This window comes from Eschrichtius robustus, chromosome 2 (assembly GCF_028021215.1).
Source record: "Eschrichtius robustus isolate mEscRob2 chromosome 2, mEscRob2.pri, whole genome shotgun sequence".
Taxonomy (NCBI): domain Eukaryota; kingdom Metazoa; phylum Chordata; class Mammalia; order Artiodactyla; family Eschrichtiidae; genus Eschrichtius; species Eschrichtius robustus.
The window spans coordinates 49,135,994-49,161,402 of NC_090825.1; the positions used below are offsets into that span (position 1 = coordinate 49,135,994).

The 25,409-nt window shown below is 35.8% G+C and overlaps 1 protein-coding gene across 5 annotated transcripts in view; it reads left to right on the plus strand.

Moving 5' to 3' along the window:
• Window positions 1–24,020, plus strand: part of IPO11 (importin 11) — a 199,144-nt gene extending 175,124 nt beyond the window's left edge. For all 5 annotated transcript variants that reach the window (XM_068535393.1, XM_068535392.1, XM_068535396.1 and 2 more), the window contains one exon: window positions 22,624–24,020. In XM_068535393.1, coding sequence (XP_068391494.1) covers window positions 22,624–22,788 — 165 coding nt within the window. In that variant the 3' untranslated portion in view covers window positions 22,789–24,020. The remainder of the gene's footprint in view (window positions 1–22,623) is intronic.
• Window positions 24,021–25,409: the final 1,389 nt, after the last annotated feature.

A 25,409-nucleotide genomic window follows, 5' to 3' on the forward strand; every position in this document is an offset into this window, starting at 1 on the left:
ATTTGCCTAACTATGAAATACAGTAGTTTTCCTCAGACTTTTACTTACATTTGGAATATAGAATACATTGTTGGAGGGAAAGTTACCTTATTATCAGTTGCAAATATTCCACAATGTCGTTTTGTAAATTTTTAGTTCAAATATAATGTCAGCAGGGTGCACTATAGTGGTGGTTTGGGGTGGGACATTGTAAACTCTCCCTGAACAGGTTTTTTTTAAATTTTAGGTTGTTACATAATATTTATTTATTTATTTAAAAAATATCTTTATTGGAGTATAATTGCTTTACAATGGTGTGTTAGTTTCTGCTGTATAACAAAGTGAATTAGCTATACGTATACATATATCCCCATATCCCCTCCCTCTTGTGTCTCCCTCCCACCCTCCCCATTCCACCCCTCTAGGTGGTCACAAAGCACCAAGCTGATCTCCCTGTGCTATTCGGCTGCTTCCCACTAGCTATCTATTTTACATTTGGTAGTATATATAAGTCCATGCCACTCTCTCACTTCGTCCCAGCTTACCCTTCCCTCTCCCCGTGTCCTCAAGTCCACTCTCTATGTCTGCGTCTTTATTCCTGTCCTGACCCTAGGCCTGAACAGTTTTGATCACTGAGAACCAGTAAGATTATTCTTTTGCCTGTTCCCATTTACCTCTAAAAAACTCAGCAGAACTAGTAGAAAGACAAAATTGTATTTGATTGTCACTAATAAGGTACTGTCTTCTTCTTAATTCAATATCAGTTTAATTCAATTTTGAAATGCATGTTAAAAAGACATTTTTATTTTACAAATAATATGAGATTAATCCATTATCTTATTATTGGTGGTTTCTGAACTGCCTTTTGAGAGTCCTTACCCTATAACATTGAGTAATCAAGGTAAATTATACAACTGTTGAAAATACTCTTTAGTATTCAACTTGCATGAAATGTCACGCTGGTTATGAATTTAGAGCTTTCTGCTTTTCCTCAACTTGCCCAATTCTGTTACATTTTTCAACTCTATTTCTCATGCTAAATCTTGAACTTATCCTAATTTGGAACTGATCTCATCCAAAATCCTGAACTCTGACATTTCTCTCTCATCACAACCTCTTCTTCTTCCTTACTAACTATTCCTTTTCTCCTGGTAAATCTGTTTTGTACCTTTATCTGGAGCCCCATAATTCGTCCTTGTTTTCATAATCACTTTCCCAGCTTTTAACCTAGATTTCCTTGTTTTTCTGCTGTTTTTAACTTTGGGCAAACCATATCCTTTGCCTCCCTGCTTTAGACCTACTACATTTCTGGGCCTGGGAATCAAGCATACATATTTCTTTAAAGGGGCACATATTATTTGGATGTACAACCAGGGTTGAGAACCACTGCAATAAGAATTTAACTCCTTGTTAATCTTTACAGACCTCTGTAGTATGATTCCAGCCAAGCTTTTGAGCCTTGTCTTCCTTTTTCCCCACACTGTCTCCTAAACCAAATAACTTATCTCCGTTCATATCTATGTTTTTTTGTCTCTGTTATGGAGTTCATACTAGTCCTTCCATCTGGAGTAGCCCCTTTATCCTCCTTCTCTCCACTCAGCTTACTCTTTTGCCATTTTTCTCATGAGGTACTCTCTCTTCTCACTGATCACCTTTCCTACCCATACCCAGTTACAGAAATAATCTTGCCCTCTGCTAGACTTATGTAGCAACTTTTCTGTATGTTTTGACTACCTTTACCACCTGCATTTTAAAAAAGATATTGGAGATCAGAATACAAAAGATAATGATCCCTGAGAAACAAAAAACAGACACTGTGAGCCTGCTGTGATTGCCACATCTTACTGCCTTCAGTTTCCAGAGAGTGGCCTAGGGAGCCCAGTGGTCTCTCTGATTTGAGGAGAGGAAGCTGGAAATCTGAGGACACCAGAGTGGCTCAGACTACCAGGGAAGAGGAAGCTGCTCACATAGAATTTTGGGGATCTTCAGTGGGTCCCCTCTCAGTCTTCACCTGAGTACTGATTAGCACATACAAGTGCAGAAGTTACCCAAGTCCAGAGAAAGAACCTCCAGAATGGATTGTTATGAGAACAATACTCAGAGCTGACACAGAGCAGGGAGTAGTCCCTCATGTCAGAGTGGAAATCTCAGAATTCACAGAGTATTAGGTAGAGGACTCAGAATTGTATTACCTCAGTAGTGGAGCAAAATTAGCCCTAGATTAGGTATTGCTCTGATCCTGCCAAACAAAGCTTAAAAGCAAAATCCGACCTACCTAAGGAGACAAAGGACCTGTACTCCGAAAACTATAAGACCCTGGTGAAAGAAAGAAAAAATGACACAAACAAATGGAAAGATTTACTGTGTTCTTGGATTGGAAGAATCAATATTGTCAAAATGACTATACTACCCAAGACAATCTGCAGATTCAGTGCAATTTCTATCAAATTACCAATTGCATTTTTCATAGAGTAGAACAAAATTTAAAATTTGTATGGAAACACAAAAGACCCTTAATAGCTAAAGCAATCTTGAGAAAGAAAAACACAGCTGAGGGAATCAGGCTCCCTGACCTCAGACTATACTACAAAGCTACAGTAATCAAAACAGTATGTCATTGCCACAAAAACAGAAATATAGATCAGTGGAACAGGATAGAAAGCCCAGAGATAAACCCACGCACCTATGGCCAGTTAATCTATGACAAAGGAGGCAAGAATATACAGTGGAGAAAGACAGTCTCTTCAATAAGTGGTGCTGGGAAAACTGGACAGCTACATGTAAAAGAATGAAATTGGGGCTTCCCTCGTGGCACAGTGGTTAAGAATCCACCTGCCAATGCAGGGGACACAGGTTCGAGCCCTGGTCTGGGAAGATCCCACATGCTGCGGAGCAACTAAGTCCGTGCGCCACAACTACTGAGCCTGTGCTCTAGAGCCTACTAGCCACAACTACTGAGCCCACGTGCCACAACTACTGAAGCCCATGTGCCTAGAGCCCATGCTCCGCAACAAGAGAAGCCACCGCACTGCAACGAAGAGTAGCCCCCACTCACCACAACTAGAGAAAGCCTGTATGCAGCACCAAAGACCCAGTGCAGCCAAAAATCAATAAATAAAATTAATAAATTAAAAAAAAAGAAAGAATGAAATTAGAACATTCTCCAACACCACACACAAAAATAAACTCAGAATGGATCAAAGACCTAAATGTAAGACTGGATACTATAAAACTCCCAGAGGAAAACTCTTTGACATAAAACACAGCAATATCTTTTTGGATCCACCTCCTAGCGTAATGGAAAAAGACACATTATGTAGAGAGGGAAAGAGATAAGGACAGTGGCAAACTTGTCATTGGAAACAGTGCAGGCAAGCCAGTAGCAGAGCAGCATTTTTAAAGTATTCAAAGAAAAAAATCGTTTCTCTTATTTTCACATTACTAAAATAATCTTTTGATACAACTTTTTACTACTGAAAATAAAAATTGTTTTATTTAATCCCTGCTTAATTTGTAAAGTTTTCAAATTTTATTTTGATAACAATGGAAGATGTCCCATTTTCTGGTTTTTCTTTATTCAACGAGAATATGAAATATTTACAGGCTGTTTACGTAACCTATAACAGTATCATAGATGGCCCCTGAAAATCTATTATACTAATTGTCAGATTTTTCTCATTTATCATACTACTGGATATTTTTTATGCTACTGCTTGAATGAAACTATAAAAGTATAGGCTTGAATGCTTTTTAATCATTAACATAGAAGTACTCACATTTGTTACTTTATGGCCTGCCATCTGATTCTTTTTTTTCCCTTCAGAATTGCTGAGATGTTTTCATTTTTTTCTTCAGTCTTTGGTACATAGTGATCTATAAAGTCTGTAGATAGATAATAGGAAAAAGCCATTCAGAAGCTGGTTTGTTAACAAGAAAATCAGATCTAAATTGTTCATTATGAATGTTTTTATTGATATCTAATTTTTAAAAACATTATAAATAGGTAAAATTTGTCTTTGTTCCTCTGCCTCCTAGAAAGCTTTAAAACTCAATTCTTAAACTTTAATATTAAAGAACAGTTTGAAAAATAGTGACTATAAATGATTGCTTCTGATTTTGCAAGTAAAGCAGTTGTACTGGTTAAATTTTTATATTGCCTGCTTGCTGTCACTTATTTTTGGTTGTCACTTAACATATTTTCACCAGTCTGATTCTCTTAAGGCCCAATTTATTAAAGTTGTGTGTAAATCCTCCCAGTCCACCATTCTCTTAAAAGTAGTTCTCTGTTGACTCTTAGTCAGGTACCAAATAATTCTACCTGCTGCAGTTACACAACTGCTTCTCTTGGCCTCCACCCAGTGGCAATAGAGTAGCATCTTCAAAATGAACTATTTTTCTTTTGTATTCATTCCATATGCATTTTTGAATGCTCACCATGTACAAAGCATTGATCTTTATAATCAGTATTTTCTCTGCTAGCATGTTTATGTACCCACAGAACCTATTTTCTTGTGTATGTTGGTAAATACATACATATTTTTAAAAAATATTCAATGCCATTAGCTTATTACAAAGCCAGTTTCTTAAAATGGGAGGATCTACTTGTTTTTATCTATGCTTTGCTTAGATTTGACCTATAAGTTTGACTGACTGCTATACTGCTGTTAATATATCCTTATCTTCATTTCTAGGTGATGCTAAAATGTAAAAAAGGTTATCCTAGGTATATTTTTAATATACCTAAGGCCAGCTATATAAAAAATACTAAATATTTCAAAGTTGGATTGAACAAAACTTTCTGTACCAAGTGAGACTTCAAAATCAATGTTTAACTTACCCCATATCTTGAAATATGCTATTGCAGTGGTTAATTCAGCTCTTACAAACTGTGGAATTGCAAGTAACATTAAACCATCCAAGAGGATAGGAAATAATGACTTGAATAATCCAACTGAGATGTAATAAAGACACAAATTGATAACCAGGCATCCTCCTGAGACAGCAGTTTTTCCCTGTGACGGAGCTAAAATGTTAATCAAAAAATAGTCTGAGATCAAGAAGTTAAGATCTTTGACAGTAGGCTACATCATAGTAATCAAAAGACACTAGAAAAGAAAATTCTATTGAAAATGCTCTTGGAACTAAATAAAGTGATGGCTTCTAAGTTTTTGCTTTTAGTTGAGATCTCAGGTTAATTCCCTGCTGACATCAGTATTGTTCTTGAGTATTAAAAAAATAGGCAGCCTCATTTTTCATTATTTACTTGAATTGTTACTGAAAACCTTAATCAGGGAGAGTTCAGTAATTTGCCACTGTTCACTTGGAAACTTTGGCAATGTGGTATTGACTCAATGTAAATAAAGTCTTCATATTTTTAGATGAAGAATATGACCTGATTTGGGAGAACTTAGGTAACATTCTAGTGAACTTTAGACTGTCTTCTTGATGGGTTTTCCTACTCTATTCCTGCTTTCCTCTTCTGCTTCTTTCTTTTTCTCAATAAATTATCAGTATGCTTAATTGTGTTTTTATAAGGAGCCTATCTTTTGAGGAAAGGGAAATTTAAGAAGCCTTTTCAAAGAATTGTTCTACGTAAGGAAGTTCCTATTTTGAAGACTTTTTTTTAATTATAAAAGTAACCTATACTTATTTTAAAAAATCACAAAATCATTGTATAATGTGGAATACCGTTTCCCCAACGCAACGTTTACTAACATTATATGTATCTTTCCAAACATTTAGTTTACATATATAAACATCTGTATGTAGTTCACAAATTAGAAACACTATACATTCTATTTTGCTGCTTGATTCCTCTTAAATGTAGTAAATGCATGAGCATATTTCCTGTACATAAATTTAGATTTGCATTATTTCTTCTAATAGCTGCACACGATGACATTCCATTGAATGGATCTCCATCCCATGCATCTCTTGTGCAGCAGTTCTCAAAGTGTAGCCCACAGATAACTAGGGGTTCCCCAGACCCTTTCAACAGTATTATTGTTTCATCATCATCATAATAATAATGATTTCATAATAATACTAAGATATTATTTCCCTTTTCATTGTGTGAACATTTGTACTGGTGGTGCTAAAACAATGTTGGGTACCCAGTGGTGGGTATAACTGCTGGCACTTCAGCATTAATAAGGTCAGTGACAGCAAACTATACTAGCAGTCATCATATTCTCCACTACCGTACACTTAGTTTTTTGTTTTTAAAGCCAGTTTCATTTAAGAATGTCTTTAATGACATAGTACAAATTATTAATTTTCATATATCTCCACTCTTGAGTGCTCATCTTTTAAATATTTTATGTGTCAAAATGGGAATATTCTCTGACAGTGGTTGGTCTTGAGGAAAGGTACTTTTGTGATTGAGCTGTGAGCTGAATTAAACCTTTTTCATGAACACTACTTGAATGTGGAAGTGGAAGAGCAGCTGAAAGATAAACATGATCATTCAGACTTGAGCATTCGGCATGCATTTTCTCGAAAGTAAGCACGTCACTTCAAGGTAAACAACTAACAATTTAAATTTATGTGCCCAGTGGTGGTACATGAGTTGTTCTGTACCCTGGACAATATGATAGTTAGAAAGCAGTAATTTGTTGTTTAATGTACTTTCTCTAATTATGAGTGAGGCTTAGCCTTTTTCAGATGCTTGTAGCTCATTTATATCCCTTTGTTTGATGAATGACTTGTTTATATTTTTCTGTTAGAAATTTTATTTGTTTGGTTTTTTGCTTTTAAATAAGAGTTTTCTGACAGATTATGTTTCCCAAGAATGGTCATAATAATATCTCCCATTCCGTATGCTATTCTTAAAATGTGACTTTGACATTCTTTCCCATTAAGATGTTAGGCCTGTATTTCCTTTTGTTGAAACTGGTCAGGCTTGCTGGTGCTTTATGACTTCTGAGTCTAGATCATTAGATATAGCTTCCACCTTGTTCTCTAGGGACACTTATTTTTGGAAGCCAGCTGCCATGCTGTAAGGAAACCCAAGCATCCACAAGGAGAACATAGGTCTTATTTTCCCCAACAGAAGTCCCAGAGAACAACCAGCATTAACTGCTAGACACATGAGTGAGTGACTCTTCAGGTGGTTCTGACTCCAAGATGGCTTCACTGACTCCATTAACATTAAAAAATAGTTGTTATTTTATGCCGCCTAGTTTGGACTAGTTTGTTAGGCGACAGTCAGTAACCTGAACAAGCTGTTTATAGATTAAAGAAATCAGCCCTTAATTCTCATCTTTGTTTCTATCTATCTATCTACCTATCTATTATCTATCTATCTATCTATCTATCTATCTATCTATCTATCTATCTAAAACTAGGAACAAAGGTTCATTAGCTTGCTACTACAAGCGAGAATGTACACATTGGGGAACCATAGGATGTGTCACAGTGAATGAATCAAGGAAGAGTTTTTATAGGGTTTAGGGAGCTGGAGTTTAGTTACAGAATGGTCTTGTCAGGGATTGGTCAGAATTTGTAAGCCAGTCAATTTGCTGGGTCAGTCACTGGTCTTACCTTTAACACGAGTTCATGCAGTTACCATTGGATCAGTTGTCAGTTTTCTTGTCTTGGAATACGTGGATCTAAATGAGCTGTGGTAAAATAGTATGGGTTTAGATTGCTTGTCTTGCATGTCATGGTTTAGGATAGTTTTTCTGTTTTGTGAGTCCTGGTACAGTTTTGCAAATTGTCTCTGCTTCAGTTCTCAGATTTCCCCTCACAGCTATCAGTGACGCTTTTTTGCTTTTCACTTCATTTGACCCTCTTTCTGAAAGATGAAGTGCTGTCTTCTGAGGACATGATCAATCCAGATCTGCACTGCTCTTTGAGAGATCATCACTGTATATTGAGTTTTCCATGGTAGTTGTTTTCACCTCTTTAATTTGACGGCATTTTTTGGTTTTTGACTTTGTTTTCGAACTCTTATTTTGTTGTGTATGGTTTTATGGAGTGATTGGAATGGCTACCCCACTCTTAAGAAATCATTTCTTGTGTTTTTATGGGCTTATTTCATTTAAATCTTTAACTGGAAATTTTTTGATAAAGGAGTGAAGTAGAGCATCAGCTTTTTTTGTATATACATGTATGTGTATATAAATATATAAATACACACACGCACATACATACACATATGGCTTGTGTCACAAAATTAATCAGTAGCCTGTCTTGTCTTTGCTGTTTTGAAATGCCACCTTTATCAATCAGATTCTCCGTTGCCAGATTTGCATGGATTTATTTCAGAACTCCAAATTGTAGTCTGTAACCCTGCCTATTTTAATTACTGTAGCCTAACAATGTGTTTTAATACTCATTAATGATGTTTCTGAGGATATTTTACTTGAAAATTCACCATAATATAACTTTTAAGGTAAACTGAACACTTACTAAATAATTGTTAATTACCTTGGTCTGAAGTGGGAAAGAGTTATGCTGGAAAACAGCAAAAACTGTATTGTTTGAAAGTCAGAGGCATAAGACTGGCTATTTTGATGCTAAGAATTGCAGATTTATTTCCCTTTTAGAATATTCCTTAGATCAGTCTAATACATACATACATACATATATACATACTCCAGCTAGTTCTTTTGAGCAGTGCATTGTAAGCAATTGCTTCTTTGTTGTCTCACCCTAACTGTGTGATGTGAATAAAGACATAGCTTATACCAAAAGCTAGGGTGTGCTACCATGATTCAGAGTCAAATGAAGAAAATATGAGAAAGAACATGTCCATTTATATTAATTTAAAACAATTAAAATGATTTAATTCTCCTGCATAAAGTGATATGTTCACAAATAAAATATCACTTCTGATGAAAGAGGATTTGTTAACTAAAGAATTTACAAATTAAATGATACGGATTTCACTCTATCCTAGCCACTCTAATTCATTTTTACATAAACCCTAGCAAAGTGAAATGATTTAAAACAGCTTTGCACAATTTTGTACTTATTTATGTGAAGATCATATTAATAAGTCATTGGATTTTTCAGGAACTGTCACCTTGAAATAAATTACTTTAAAATAAAAACAGATATAAAAGAGGAAAGATTTTGTTATAGAAACTATCCAGGTGTTATTTGTAACTTTCTTTTAACTTAAACCAGAATTAATTTCTTCCCCACACTTTCTTACTGAGCTGGAAGAAATGAAGAAACTGATGACTTTCTTAACCCTAGTCAAAATGGCTTTATGTCATTGTGTGAATTAAGTAGGTTTACATTTACTTTTACGTACAAACAGTAAATCCTTGTTTAATAGTGGTTCTCAACTGAGTGTAATTTTGCCCCCCCCGCCCCAAGGGGACTTACAGCATTGTCTGAAAGACATTTTTTATGGTCACAAGGCCAGAGAAGTGCTACTGGCATTTAGTGGGTAGGAGCCAAGGATGCTGCTAAACATCCTGCAATACTCAGGACAAGTAATTCTTTGTTTTATTTCACTGAACTGTGGGTAGTGGCAGGAATGTCAGACATTTATTTAGCTGCCTACTGTGTGTCAAAAAAAAAAGGTGGGTTGTAGAGGGCCTGGTATACCATATGATAAGTGTGGTAGGCAGAATAATCCCTTTCATCTTCAGGCATATCCATGTCCTAGTTAGTCCCTGGAGCCTGTGAATATGTTGTATCATCTATGACTATGTTTTGTTACACAGCAAAGTGGAATTAAGGTTGCTAATCAGCTGATCATAAGGGAAATTATCCAGGTGGGCCAAATGTAATCACAAGAGTCCTTAAAAGTGAAGAGGGAGGCAGAAGGGAGAGGGTCAGAATGATGCAGTGTCAGAAAGACTCGACCTGCTATTGCTTTGAAGATGGAGGAAGAAGGCTTCTAGATCTGGAAGAGCCAAGAAAACAGATTCTCCCTTGGAGCCTTCAGAAACGGAGGCAGCCCTGCTGACACACCTTGATTTTGGCCCAGTGAGACTGTTCTGGCCTTCTAATCTACAGAACCAGAAGGTAATAAATTTGTGGTTGTTACAACAGCCATAGAAAGCTAGGAATTTGGATTTTATTTGGTAGGAATAGGGAGCCGTTAAAAAGTTGTCATCAAAGGAGTGACCTGGTCAGATTTGTGTTGCAGAAGATTGTTGTACAACCATATTCTACCATGAATTTGCTTATTCATCTGCTATGACTGCATAAATGACAGTGGACCATGAAACTTCAGATACCATTTGAATTTTGTGAATTAGGGTATAAACCCTAAATTCCAGAAATACTATGTCCACATTTTCATTGTTAGATTCACATTTCATGGGTAGAAGGCCTTGCTTATTAATAACTGTTTCTTCTCTTTCCTTTGAACTAAAGTTATCTGTATAGATCTTTGTCTCATAACTCCTTAGCATACTTTACATACGAATTTTATAGCTGTTCGTTTTTTTCTTTAAGAAAATGGCCGTTATGTAATGTGACTGATTGTCAAACTATAGGCTCTCTTCTTTGTTTCCTTTGTTCATTTCCACAAACTCCAGAACTATTAACAATGCAGCCTCTCCATTAACCCTTACCTTTCATCATCCCTGACAGGCTGCCACCCGTGGGGCCCACTGCACCAAAAATCCACACGGATTTTCTTTTAACTGAACAGCTATAAGTGCATGTTATAAACGGTTTTGTCTTTTATAAACAAAGTTGTATTCTACTCAAAAAAACTGTAATACATCCTGTCAAGAGTTTCTCTAAATAAAAGGGGATCTTTTCACTTTGTCATTTTGTTGTTGTTGTTGTAAAACTCAATTATTTGGGGAAAAAATCACTTATTGGCTATTTTACAGAATACCTATATGTTCTAACTAAGTTGGTTATCAAGCCAGTGTTTCTCATGTAAATCCTATTCTCACTTATTTTCATTGTAGACCAGATGTATTGGGTTGGCCAAGAAGTTCGTGTGGGAAAATCCGAACGAACTTTTTGGCCAACCCAGTATATGTATTTAAAAAGAAATTTACCATCTGATGGCTTTTTTTTTTTTTTTTAAATGCAGGCAGACTTGTTTTATTGTACTTCATAGATACTGTGTTTTTTTTTTAATTAATGTATTTTATTTTTATTTATTTATGGCTGTGTTGGGTCTTTGTTTCTGTGCGAGGGCTTTCTCTAGTTGTGTGGCAAGCAGGGGCCACTCTTCATCGCGATGCGAGGGCCTCTCACTATCACGGCCTCTTTTGTTGCGGAGCACAGGCTCCAGACGCGCAGGCTCAGTAATTGTGGCTCACGGGCCCAGTTGCTCCGTGGCATGTGGGATCTTCCCAGACCAGGGCTCGAACCCGTGTCCCCTGCACTGGCAGGCAGATTCTCAACCACTGCGCCACCAGGGAAGCCCTTTCTGATGGCTTTTTAAAAATTTTCTCAATAAAAGAAAAAATAGAGCAGAAAACTTTTGGCGAGAAAAGGTTTGAGATTGTGCTTAACCATACAGTTGGGGAGAGGCTTGCAATGTTATGCTTGCTAAGAGAACTTGACAGTGTTTTCCTACTCCATTCATTTCCTACGCCATTCATTTAACTACAGATTAACTGCTTCCACCCAGTGAATACCGATGCCATTGGATGTACCACATAACCAGCTAGCTTTCTTCTGACCTGGATACCTGAGAGCAATATCTTCTCTTTGTTGTCTGCCAGCACCCTCTTCACCTCCCCCATCTTCTCTCTTTACCTCCTCCCTTCATCACACATACACACAGTGCTGCCTCATTCCAAAGGACATTTGATGCAGCAGCTTTTTACTATTTAATATAAAAATTTATCACACCACTAATTTTCCTGTTACCTTAACTCCACCCCACCCCCCAAACATGTCTTACATACAGGGTGTGGATGTAGAATGGTACCAGATGGATTCTCAGTAACTTTTCATTGAATTAGATGCTAGTGGTAGCACATTTCTTAAACGTGTAAGTCAGCAGTTAACATGAGCTGGAGATTTGGGTGAACTTTTTTCAGGAAAGATCTGGCCTTTGGTAACTAGGTGTTGATGAATTGCTTCTAAAACTCTACTTGTTCCATTTCACTATGAATTTATTCCTTGAATAAAGAACAAGCGTAATTCTCAGAGACTGGTACAAGATTATTTATGGTCTTAAATCCGATGGGTATTGTAGATATTCTGATTGTGATTACTCTGCTTTTATGTAAACAAATGTTGATAGGCTTGGTTCTCCGAGACTTAAATAAACTCCAACATTAAAAGGTAATAGTGGGACAGACATTTTGAAATGCTTGAATTGTGTTGTTTTCTAAAGACTTGTCATAGTGTTACATCTTTGTTAATTACAGTGTTGCTGTTTTTTGAGTTTTCCACTTGACTTCCACAGATAATTCAGTTCTGGAGGCACTGCTGTGTAGTTATTCCTTTGTTTAGTGCCAAGCATGCCTACTACAATAAACACACAATGTAATTTAAATCATGTATGAGATCATTTCAGGTACTCCAGCAAATGTAGGTTAAACAGCCATAGAACAGTTTTTCCCTTCACAGAAATAGTGAATTAATGCAGGTCTTAAAATACTGCAAATTCTCTAACAATTTTGCTATATCAGCAGATGGTCAGAATGGAAAGTTTTCATTCCCGTCATATTCTGTCATTTTTATAAATTATTGATGGTTTACAATTTGATAAATGATAATCCCAGTTTTTGAAATAGATTGAGGGCGCTAACTGGCTCCTTATTAAACGTTCTTGGCTTTAAAAGTTCTCTTTTGGAATTTCCTGTTTATAGCACTTACACTTCGATCCTTCACCTGATAGCTTGACCTTGTAGAGCATTTTATCAGGAAAGTAGAGATTCTCGTAATATTTGCTCAGTGATCTCACTCCCTGGAACCATAGAGGCAGTTGGAGCAATAAGCAGAGAGAAGGGAGCTGGTGTTGCCTGTAGATGGCTCACTCTGATGTTCTCAGTCTCTCTAATAAGGTTACACACAGAAATAAATGATATTCAGAAAACTGAGCATATCCAAAGATAGCATTTAGATGGCAAATAGAAAATCTCATCTGAGTTTTCTTCACTGTTTCTGTTTATAAATCTTTTCCATTCTCTGTATCACCTGGAAACTGCGTATAATTGGATCAATGTATTATGGCACATATTTGGTTTTATAGTATATTATATCACAGATTGGACAAACATGCGTATTAATAATATCTTTGAGTAGGAAGTAGAATCAGAGGCATTGCTAAGTGGTAACATATTTAGATATCTAGCAGGCCGTTGTTATCTAATTTAATAACATTGATGTTATTAAATTCAGTATTCTATTACACTTTGTTATATAGTCATTTTACTCTGATGTTAAGATGACTGGAAGGAGGGCATCTTCCTCTTATTTATTAATTTAGTTATATATTAGAATTGATTTATTTTTAGTGTAAAGAGATAACTCTGTTGCTGGAAATTGAATGGAGATAGTCCTTAATTTGGTTAAATTGGTTTATAGTAGAAATGCTTTCATAAAACATGAAAACAGTCATTTGAAAAGGCAGCATATTTTTACAGGGTTCTAAAAATACACCTATGATCATAACATTTTTATTGGTGCAAAATTTATCTTTCTACACATTTCCATTTTGCGATATCATGTCATCCCCATGGCCTTTTGAGTAAACTGATGTTAAGGATAGCCTATAGTAGTCTTGTGATCCTGTATGTTAAGTTGAACCTAAGAGGATCTCCTAGTGGTTGTGTAGTGACAAATCTGAATAATATAATCAGTAAAGTTAATTTAGTAGCTGTAAAATAAATATTCTACCCTATAAATAGAACATACATTTTTTAAAATGTTCATAAAACATTTAAAAAAGAGCATATTCAAGGCTTTTTTAGAGTAGAAATAGTACAGGTCATATTCTCAGACTGCAATGAAGTGAAACCCGAAATTAAGCGATTGTTGAGAAAAATATTGGTCATATGATGTTTTTAAAATGATATTTTAAAGAGGAAGCTTGCAAGTGAGATTATTACGCATAAAAACATGTGGGTACAACTAAATTATACATAGCCTTAAGTAATTTTATTATCAAACAAGAAAGAATGAAAATAAATCAACCCAAAACTCATTTCAAGTTGTTAGTAAAAAGTAAAAAGTCAACCTTAGGAAACCTAGAACCCAATATGGGGATTCTTCCAGATGCTAAGTATGTGTGTTCCAGTTACACAATCTGGAACTGGGAAATAGCCACGAGATGGGCAACCTACTGGTCCCACTGTGAGATGGACCTGAGCTTAAAAAAAAGCTCCATTGCCCACCTGACCTCCATGAGCTGCTACTCTGGTGAGCCACAATCAAGGGGTGGGGGAGTGAATATAAATATCAATATTAGAGATAAGGACACCTATAACTTCAGGAGTTATACATGCAGCTCTTGGCTAATCCATGGAAAATCTTGTCAGAATGGACAATTTTTAAATAAAATGTAAATTACCAAAAAAAAAAAAAAAAGCACAGAAAACAAAAAACTTAGAACCAGGTAGAAATAGATGTATAATAGCCATGGAAGAAATGTTTTAAATTGCCTCCCCACTCCTCAAAAAAAAGAACAATAAAACACCCTCCCCCAGTACTCAGTAACGTTTATATGCTTATTTTACAAGTGGTTTTATTGGAATGTACTATCAATTAAAATAAGCAGTTTAATGCGTTTAATTTTTCTAATGACATCATTTTGGCAGCAGCTTTCCTTCTCTCTCTCCCTCTCCCATTTTTTTCTCCTTCTTTCTCCCTTTTCCTTCATTCTTTTCTTTCTTCCTTCCTTTTGTAGTATCAAAATTTAAGGAACAGGTAATGCTGTGCTAGTTGAACTATTCTAAAACCTAGAAAACTGTGGGAATTGTCAGGAAAAGAATGAAACAGAAAAAAGAAAAACAGTAAATTTTTAGATTTATAAAAATAGATGCAAAAATATAAATTGCCCTTAGCAAATTGAATCTAGCATTAAATTCACCATTTATCCCTGGCAAAGCTTCTATTGAAATAGGAATAGAATAATAATATGCTTTTAACATGTTAAAAGAATAACTTTTTAAAACTAAACACAAGCATACCACTGGATAGTGAATTCTAGAGTCAAAAACCAAACGTCAGAAGGCATTAAACTTTGGGATGGTGGAGGAATCAGACAATGAGAAAAAAAAGAAAGACAGTGACATTGCCTAGTATGCATAGAGTAAAGCAAAAGGAATTTAAAAATGCCTCATTGAAACTAAAAGAGAAAGGAAGCCCTGAAGAGTTTCTAGAAATAGATGGTGGTAAATGGGAATTAAGTTTCATATGTTTTATTTAGTCTATTACCTGTATTCTTTTATTTTACTGAATGTAAAAATATAGAGTTTTTTTTAGGTTCACTTGAGATCTTAGTCCTCAAAGCTGGTTTTTCCAAATTTTTCTGTAACACTTAGATGTGCATCAGAATTACCTGGAGAGCTTTTAAAAATCCTGGTGCCTGAAGCCAGTTAAATCAGAATTTGTAGAAGTAAGACTTAGACGTCAGCATTTTTAAAAGTTTCACAAACGATTCCCAGTGTGCTGCCAAGGGTGAGAACCACTGTTCTTTAAGCATTTTTGGTTAAATTGCTGAAGGCTCCCTTGCCTCCTTAGGATTCCTTACTGTGAGTTTTAAATGAAATACTATAGGTGAAGGACCTAGCCTGTGCCTAGCACATGCCTTGCTTGTGTTTGGAGTTTAGTAAATATAAATATAATATTTTGATTTCTATTTCATTGCTCTCATGAAGAACATTCTATACTGAGACAAATGTGAAGAAATAAGCAGATGTTCTGTTCCTCAGAGCTGGACTTGAAATAAATACTTCGGCTCATTGTTTAAATTTTGCATTTCTCTTAAGCTTACTTTACAAAGATTTGATGCACCCTACAATGAAAGGTATAACTAGAAAAAAATTGAAAAAAATTGAAACTAGAGTAAAAATACCCAAGTAGTAATGGTCTAGGACTGGTGGAGAGAATAATAATTGTATCAGAAAACCTAGGTTACAAGCTAATTACTAAGTTGAAATTTAAGTTTTTGTCACTGAGATAGGCATGTGCTGTCATTTTTATCTCATTAAGTCTGGGTCCCAGTCTTTCTAGACATAGCAGTGTAAATAGTTCCTTTACTTACAAGCTCATCAGATAGAAATTGTAGTTCAGGGAACAGCCACAACAGTGATTAAAATAAAAATACATTTTAAAATAGAATAAAGTAAAAATCTCAGGTGGCTCCCTTGGAATTTGTGTTTCACACTTGGTGTAATTAGTGACTAAATTTGCATTGCCAGGCCCTATTAATGAGGTGGGTTCTGGTTGGCATCTGCAGGCCTCAAGCTCTTTGTTAAGCCACCAAATTAAAAGAGTTTATATCCTAAGAGATTCTAGAAATTTAGACGTTTTAGTTATATTTTAGAAATTGAGTTACCTATGGTGAAACAATCAGAGGTCAAAACAGAAGATAATTTTAAACAAAAGATATTTTCATCAAACTACGGAATTTTTGAAGACCACATGGTTACACATTGTTATAAGCAAATTTTTCTTTAAGATTTTTGGCCTGTTGCGTAGCAAATGTGTTTATACATAATCTACCAGGCTTCATAGAAAGTATATTATTTTTTAAAAGATCTTCTGTATTTTTTCTAAGGTAGGAAACTTTCTCTTTAGCAAAACATCATATGAAAACATGTTACAGTAAATAATTTCTGAAAATTATCATAGGTTGTATGGAGACTTGAAAAGTGAGCAGTTACACAGTATGCCACATAACCTAAGACAAATAAAAGATTCAACTTTACCGAATATCTGCTGGGTGAAATTGAAGATTAATGCAGTGAAATATATTTTAGTTTTAAGGAATAAAAATCTCAAAGAACAAGAAATGTACATCTTGGTAAGTAGCACCACAGGAGCTAAAAATCTTGTACCAGCTTTAAAGATTAAACACCTGTGGGTCAATTGTTGTAGGTCAGAAGGCTATATAGTTACCAACAGAAGGACCTCATATACAGTTCAACCATTCTGAACTGTTCTTCAAGTCATACGGAACTTCAAGTCATACGGAACTGTTCTTCAAGTCATAATTTCAAGTAATAATTTCAGAACCAGGGAATACCGGACTTGCTTATTAAAATCCAATGTATGTACTTTTGAAGTAAGTCAGGTTATTTAGCACTTCATTTATTAGATTAGGTATAACCCTGGAGTCAGGAATTCTAGCTAGTTATCTTCTGCTAATAACTGAAACCTGTTATAAGGTTCCTAATGTTATCATAACCATTTTAAAGGAAATATTTCTTAAATAATCATGTGCTTTCTTGAAGGGCAAGAATGGGAGTTAGGCATATGGAAGCAACAGAAAGAGAACAAACCAAGAACTTGGCAGGCTGTATTCTAGTGGCATCTATTGATGCCGTTAACATGAGAAAAATCAGCTTTGGATGTCATTCAAAGCTTAGGGTTGTCAGTTTTTCTCATTTTGAAAGTGAGCTTGCAAGTCTTGCTGCTTAGACGTTCTGTATATATAATGAACATTTGTGTCAGCTAATTGAAGTGTCTAGGGCAGCTTGTCCCCCAACCAAATGGCCAAGAGGTATGTACTTTTTTAGTCTGAATCCTTTTTTTAAAATAACTTTTTAAAGTTTTGTTTGACATAGTTTCCCTTGTTTGTTTCTGCTTTTGTTGCATGTGTGTTTTGGTTATGATATCATATCCATGAAATCATTGCCAAGGCCACTGTCATGAATCTTTTCCCCTATGTTTTCTTCTAGAGTTTTACAGTTTGAGGTCTTATGTTTAAGTCTTTAATTAATTTTGAGTAGATTTTTATGTGTGGTGTAAGATGAGGGTTTCATTCTTTTGCATATGGATATCCAGTTTTCCAACACAGTTTGTTGATGAGAGTATCCTTTTCCCACTGTGCATTCTTGGCACCATTATTGAAGATCTATAGGTAACTCTATATGTGTGGATTTATTTCTGATCTCTCTATTCATTTCTATTGCTCTGTATGTTCAACATAGTACTGGAAATCCTAGCCACAACAGTTAGGCAAGGAAAAGAAATTAAAGGCATACAAATTGAAATGGTAGAAGTAAAATTGTCCGCTCTTGCAGATGACATGATCTTATATATAGAAAACCCTGACGACATCATTAAAAAAACTGCTGGAACTAATAAATGAATCCAGCATAGTTGCAGGATAAAACATTAACGTACAAAAATCAGGTGTGTTTTCTATATGCAAATAATTAGCTGAAAAGGAAATTAAGAAAGCCCATTTACAATAGCATCAAAAAGAGTAAAATATTTAGGCATAAACTTAACTAAGGAAATGAAAGACTTGTAGACTGAAAACTTATGAAACATTCATGAAAGAAATTAAAGACACAAACAAATAGATATCCATGTTCATGGATTGGAAGGCTTAATATTGTTAAGATGTCCATACTACCCAAAGCAATTTACCAATTCAGTGCAATTCCTATCAAAATCCCAATGGCATTTCTTACAGAAATGAAAAACACAATTCTAAAATTCATATGGAACCATAAAAGACCTTGAATAGCCAGCCAAAACAGTTTTGAAAAAGAACAAAGCTGGCGGCATCACACTTCCCGACTTCAAAATATATTACAAAGCCACAGTAATTAAAACAGTATGGTACTGGCATAAAGATAGATAACCTTGTTATTTTGGAATAGTTTTAGGTTTACAGAAAAGTAGCAAAGGTCGTACAGAGGGTTCTCATGCACCCTTCACCCGGTTTTCCCTAATATCAACATCTTACATTAGTATTGTACATTTATCAAAGTTAAGAAACCAACTTTGGTATATTAGTATTAACTAAACTCCAGACTTTATTTAAATTTCACCAGTTTTCCACTAATGCTCTTAGTTGCAGGATTCAATCCAAAATACCACACATTGCATCTAGTCTGGATCTGTTTTTTAATAGTTTTCTGTTTCTTCCCATTATCCCCAATATTTTCGTATTGTCAATTGAGCCTCAGTATTGCTGCCTTTGTTTTCCTTGTAGCAGGTATTTATCGCCTCAGATTTGTGCATCTAAGCAAATCTGCACCTAAACAAAGGTAATCACATCTGTTAGAAATGTGTGGGAAAGAAGAATAAATAATTTGGTTTTGTAAGATTCTTCTATGAATACTTTGTTTAAATTTGGGCATATAGGTGTCAAACTATTTTGGTCATTCATCTTCAGAAGTTAATTCCTTGCCTCCTAGTGTATTCTTGGTGGTTGAGGCTGCCAGATTAATGATCTCTCTGGTTTATAAACTGTTGCTGTCCATGTCCTCCAGTGATAACATCTTGCGAAACTGTGGCTTCAAAACCAGAATATTGACGTTAATGAGCCAAGATATAGAACTTTTCTATCAGCACAAGACCTCTCAGTTGCCCTTTTATAATTAAATCCACTTCCCTCTTGCCCATGCCCTGTCCTTTTGGTTGGTATTGTGAGTGATTTCTGTTGAAACCTGGGCATTTTTGGTATTGTGTTATGAGACTCTGCATCTTATTTAAACCTGTTTTAGCTGGCTTCTTCTGATACTGCTCTGGCAGAAGAAGTGAATGTACCACTTTTGTTACTGCCAGGTAGGGGAAGAGGCCATGTTCCCCACTAAGCTTCCACTGATACCTCCCTGGGTGAGGAAGGGGAGAGTTCAAGATCCCCAAGGACCTCTACAGACATGGGAGGTGGGTTGAATCCTTCTAATAGCTCAGTGGGACTGGGGCCACAGTTTATATTCTGTGGTGTTTGGCTGAAGTAGAGCAATTATTGTCTAAAAGTTTTTTGTCTTGCTTTGTGGTCCCTTTCCTGGTCCTTTGGCTAGAGAGTAGGCTATTTGTTTTAGCTTTTTTTTGTCTGTGCTCATTGGTGTTTCCAGGTTGCTGGCTTCTTCAGCCCCAAATCTGGAATTTATGAGGCAAGAAGAAAGGGCACTCAACACCATGATGTTCCTTGGGTGCTGTGCTGCCTTCTTCTCTCCATCTTTTAGAGTCTTCTTATGTTTGTTTATATATAATGTCCAACATCTTCCTGGTTATAATTTACTTATTATGTTAGAAAACTAATTATTTTCTCAAGAACATACCACCTAGTAAACATGCTAGGCATTCTGTATTTTTTCACATTAAATCAGATAATTAAGTTCATTATGTTAGGTGGACATTATTTGCATAAAAGTAATAGTTTTGAAAATGTTGTTAGTGACTTCAGGGTCTCCTAATTCTAGTGACTATAGGCATTATTGCATTCAAAGATATGATATCTGGATTTTTAGTGCATGTGCAATGATAATTCTTCTCTAGGGAATCATTTGGTCAATCTGTTTTATATATTTCTTCAAAAGAAGGTATTAATAACCATGATTAAGGAATGTCTGCCAGAAGTCAAAACAGACATTTATTTGTGAACGTGTAGTTTTTTTCACTAAAAGTATTGTGGTTTTGGTTTTTTTTTTTAAGATCTTGTAAGGTATGTAATTGGAGATTCTGTATGTTTTTTAAAATTCCTTCTTCGCTCCACAACTCTTCCTACAAAACAGAGAAATACTTTTAATCTTCTAATGACTGATCAATACACTTTAAAAAAAATATACCAATGTCGTGTTATGCCATAGCTGGTGGGATTTAGTATGGGGATACTTTTCCTTTTTATTAGTCTGTTGGAAGTTAAAGAGTGGAGATGTGATAAGTTAACTGTTTACAGTTTCTTAGAGCAAATTGAAACAGCATTTAAACCACACTCTTAAGCTTTGTTTCAGTAGTGGGAGTGACTTGTTGAACATCAGCTTCAAGCTCAGCTTCTTTTCACTCATATTGTAGCAGGTGGTTTTAGTGACTTATATTTCAACAAAGTTCACATCCTCTTTAGTAAGAGGTCTGTTGCTTACTAATTAAAATGATATTGAACATTATTGCATGTTGCTTAAGGGAGCAGATATTTTTAAATGTTCATCTTCAATTTCTATGCATTTTGTAGAATTGTATCTTCAGACTTGTGAATTTAGGGCTTTGTGTCTGCAGTTTTTCTTGCTGTTCTTTCTCCTATCCATCTTCCAGGAGAATGAGTATTGAAATTACCCTTGCCTTGGATTTATCCTGTAACTCTGGAATGTTCACATAAGGGGTTTAATTTCACATTCATGCCTCCTATGTCTCTACCTCTCAGTTACATTTTCTATTTGTGGTCATTATTTTAAAATCTAGGGGATATGTGTATATGTATAGCTGATTCACTTTGTTATAAAGCAGAAACTAACACACCATTGTAAAGCAATTATACTCCAATAAAGATGTTAAAAAATAAAATAAATAAAATAAAATCTACTTACATTGTTCAAACTGCAGATCTGACTCAGCTACTTCATCTGCGTAGAATAGAATTGAGCCTCAGTAAAGGAAAGAGAAGAATTTCTCACACAGAAACTCATGCACTTTACTTAAAGCCTTACACATTTTCAGCATTGTTGATAATGAGAACAATATATAGCTGAAAGCAAAGTTGTGTTATTTTTCAATTCTTAGATTTTAAGGAATTTAAATACTGATAATACCAGTGGTAACAGTGTCACAAGCTGAAAACTCTTATACCTTTTAAGTTGGTACAAACCATAGGAAAAACAACCTGATAATATATATCAGGAGTCATAAAATTGTCTATGCACTTTAATCTAGTAATCCTTCTGAAATAGTGGTAGATATCCTCAAGAAATAATTTGAAATGTAGAGGAAAGGCTGTATAGATTGTAACATGGAACAGTGTTTGTGAAAGATTATTCAGCAAAATTATAGCTAAAATTGTATTTAATCTAGACCATGATTACTTTAACATGCCTATAACAAAAAATTATGACATAAGTTGATTTAGAATTCTTAAACTGTGTTAGAGTAGAATTTTTTGTGTGATGGTATAAGTGCAAAGAACAGAACTAATTGTATATATATGTATGTGTATGTATGCGCATGCCACAGGCACAGAAAAGGCCAGAATGTTCTCTGTTGTGATTGTTATCTTTAGGAAGTGGATGGATGGGTTATTTTTATTTAATTATATTTCTTTTGTTTTTCAAATATCCCAGTGGGAGAGGAGGAGCACGTGTTTGGGTTGTTAAAATCTATTTTTATTTATTATTTTTCTTTCTCTTTTTTAACCAGAATATACATGTATATAAGTAGCATAGCAATCCAGGATAGGGCAGTGTTTCCTCTGTCAGTCCTGAGGGCCTCACTAAGCTGCCACAATCCTATGTTCCTTCCTATGAGGAACCCTGGACAATTGTGTTTAAGTGCTCTTTGGCATGTTATGTTCCTTTTAGGATACTTTCCACCAGGTTTTGATTCTTTACATGGATGAACTGTTGAGAAATTCGGCTAATCAGATGACTATGCTTAGAGGCCCTAGGGAAGTGAGGTTAGACTAATTGAGTGAAATTTTCTTTGACAAACTTTTCCACAATGAGGCTCCCTTTAGAATCCCTTGCAAGAAGGGAGGCAGAAGCAATTTTGTTGCTGTGAAAGAGATTACAAAGAATTGAGTCACTCCCATGTAAGAGGGACTTGTTTTGCCTCTCTGACACAGTGTGGCTCCTCTCTGTCCTGCAGCTGGCCCTGAAGGACCCCGTGCATACCGTGTCACTGCAGCAGTTCATCTACGAGAAGCTCAAGGCCCAGCAGGAGCTGCTGGGAGAGCAAGGCTTCCAGTCCCTCATGGAAACGGTGGACACCGAGATCGTCACCCAGCTACAGGAGTTTTTGCAGGGCTTCTGAGAGCACGTGACATGTGGCTGAGATGACCAGCCTGCCATCTGTGTGTGAGAGCCTGCTGAGACGATGGAGAAATCCCTTGCGTATTGAAAGAAAGATGGGAAGACCACACGTTTTTTTACTACAAAATTCAGCAAATAAATGTAAATCCTGCATATCTAAAATCACAAAACTATTCCTCAAAAGAATTTAATTTTATATTTATGAGGGCCCTGTGTTTACTAAAGATAGATTTGACAACAATAGCTGCTTAGTTTCCTGTTAAGAGAAGAAACTGTTACCTTTTAATCATGTGCTCTTAACACTTGAGAAGAAGAAGGCTAATGTCTCAGATGTTTTTCTGCAACCAAAATTAGTTAAATTTGGCTGCCTTATCCCTTTTTTAAGTTAATGAGACTACAAGTTTGAAAAATGGCAAAACTGTTCAGATGATGAAATTACAGAAATTTGTGTACCAGGCAAAAGAATATGAATAGTGACAAATATACATTACTGAGATTATCTTGCAAGGGAGTTGCTTTCATCTGACATAGAAAACATGTTTTATCAGACAAATGCTTTTATTTTCATTCTAGTAATTTGATATGGGAATTAGTAATGGGATTTTTTTCTTGTGTTATTTTCAGTAATTACATTTAGTCTTTAAATGCACATTGTAAGGCCCGCAGATGTGAACCTGGGGTACTGCAGTGCCAGGTGGGAGACCTCTGGTCGTGATTTGATCCTACTTCCTTTGTTACCCCTGGAGGCCAGGAGCCCTGTGAACACTGACAGGAACCAGCAGCCACAGACCCCCTGTGCTGCGAAATGGCTGTGACAGGCTGTTCAGCACTTACCCATCTCAGGTTCCTCAGTGCAGGGGTACATCAGGGCCTCGAAGATATGGGTACACGTGGAGGACTCAGCAGCGATCCCCAGGGTACTGACACTGATGTGACAAGTCTTCCTTCCTTATTCCTCTAACATGCAGTACCAAAAACGGGGAAAAAGGAGAAAATAAAGCCTTACTTTGTTTTACTTGCCATTGACTGTAAGGAACGTTTAAAACATTTTAAAGAAAATACTCAAAAGCAAGGTTGGGAAATGTCTGATCTTTCTATAGAAAGTTGGGTACAGTATGTAACTGCAGGAAACCCACTGCCCTTTGTAAGTTGTGGAACCCAAAGCGTATGGAAATATTTGATGTTTTAAGCAAAAGAAAGAAAATATGGTCCAAATTAAATTTTCCAAAGATACCTCACCTTTGCTTGCCTGATTATTTTTCCTGCCTCACAAAAAATGAGTTCATAAAAATTGCCCAGTGAATTTTAAAGGGAAGTTTTCTTTCATGCTCTGGTGTTAACTCTGTCCTAGCAGGTGGCAGTGCTTCAAGTAGCAAATCCTAGTTACCCTTTCAGTCTCTCTTTTCATTTAAAGACCAGAAGCTTCTTTAATATGATATTTCTTTTTTTTTTTAATTTTTATTTTGTATTGGAGTAGAGTTGATTAACAATGTTGTGTTAGCTTCAGGTGTATAGCAAAGTGATTCAGTTATACATGTATCTATTCTTTTTCATATTCTTTTCCCATTTAGGTTATTATAGAGTATTGAGCAGAGTTCCCTGTGCTATACAGTAGGTCCTTGTTGGTTATCTGTTTCAAATATAGCAGTGTGTACATGTCAATCCCAAACTCCCAATCTGTCCCTTCCCCTCCACGCTTACCCCCTGGTAACCATAAGTTGGTTCTATAAGCCTGTGAATCTGTTTCTGTTTTGTAAATGAGTTCATTTGTATCATTTTTTTTAAGATTCCGCATATAAGTAATACCATATTATATTTGTCTTTGTCTGACTTACTTCACTGGAGACTATCACCTGATAGTCTCCACGTCCATCCATGTTGCTGCAAATGGCATTATTTCATTCTTTTTAATGGCTGAGTAATATTCCATTGTATCTATGTACCACATCTTCTTTATCCATTCATCTGTTGATGGACATTTAGGTTGCTTCCATGTAAATAGTGCTGCAATGAACATTGGGATGCATGTATCCTTTCAAACCATGTTTTTCTCAGGATATTTGCCCAGTGGTGGGATTGCTGGATCATATGACAGCTCTATTTTTAGTTTGTTAAGGCACCTCCATACTGTTCTCCATAGTGGCTGTATCAATTTACATTCCCACCAACAGTGTAGGAGGGTTCCCTTTTCTCCACATCCTCTCCAGTATTTATTGTTTGTAGAGTTTTTGATCATGGTCATTCTGACTGGTGTGAAGTGATACCTCATTGTAGTTTTGAGTTGCATTTCTCTAATAATTAGCAAGGTTGAGCATCTTTTCATGTGCCTCTTGGCCATCTGTATGTCTTCTTTGGAGAAATGTCTGTTTAGGTCTTCTGCCCATTTTTTGATTGGGTTTTTTTTTATTGAATGATTTTTTATTGTAGTAAAAGACACATAATATAAAACATACTATTTTAACTGTATTTAACTGTACAGTTCAGTGGCACTAAGTACATCCACATTGTTGTGCAACTCTCACCATCATCCATCTCCCGAATTTTTCACCTTCCTAAACTGAAACTCTCTCCCCATTAAAAACGAACTCCCCATTCTCCCTCCCCACCCTGCCCACCCCACCC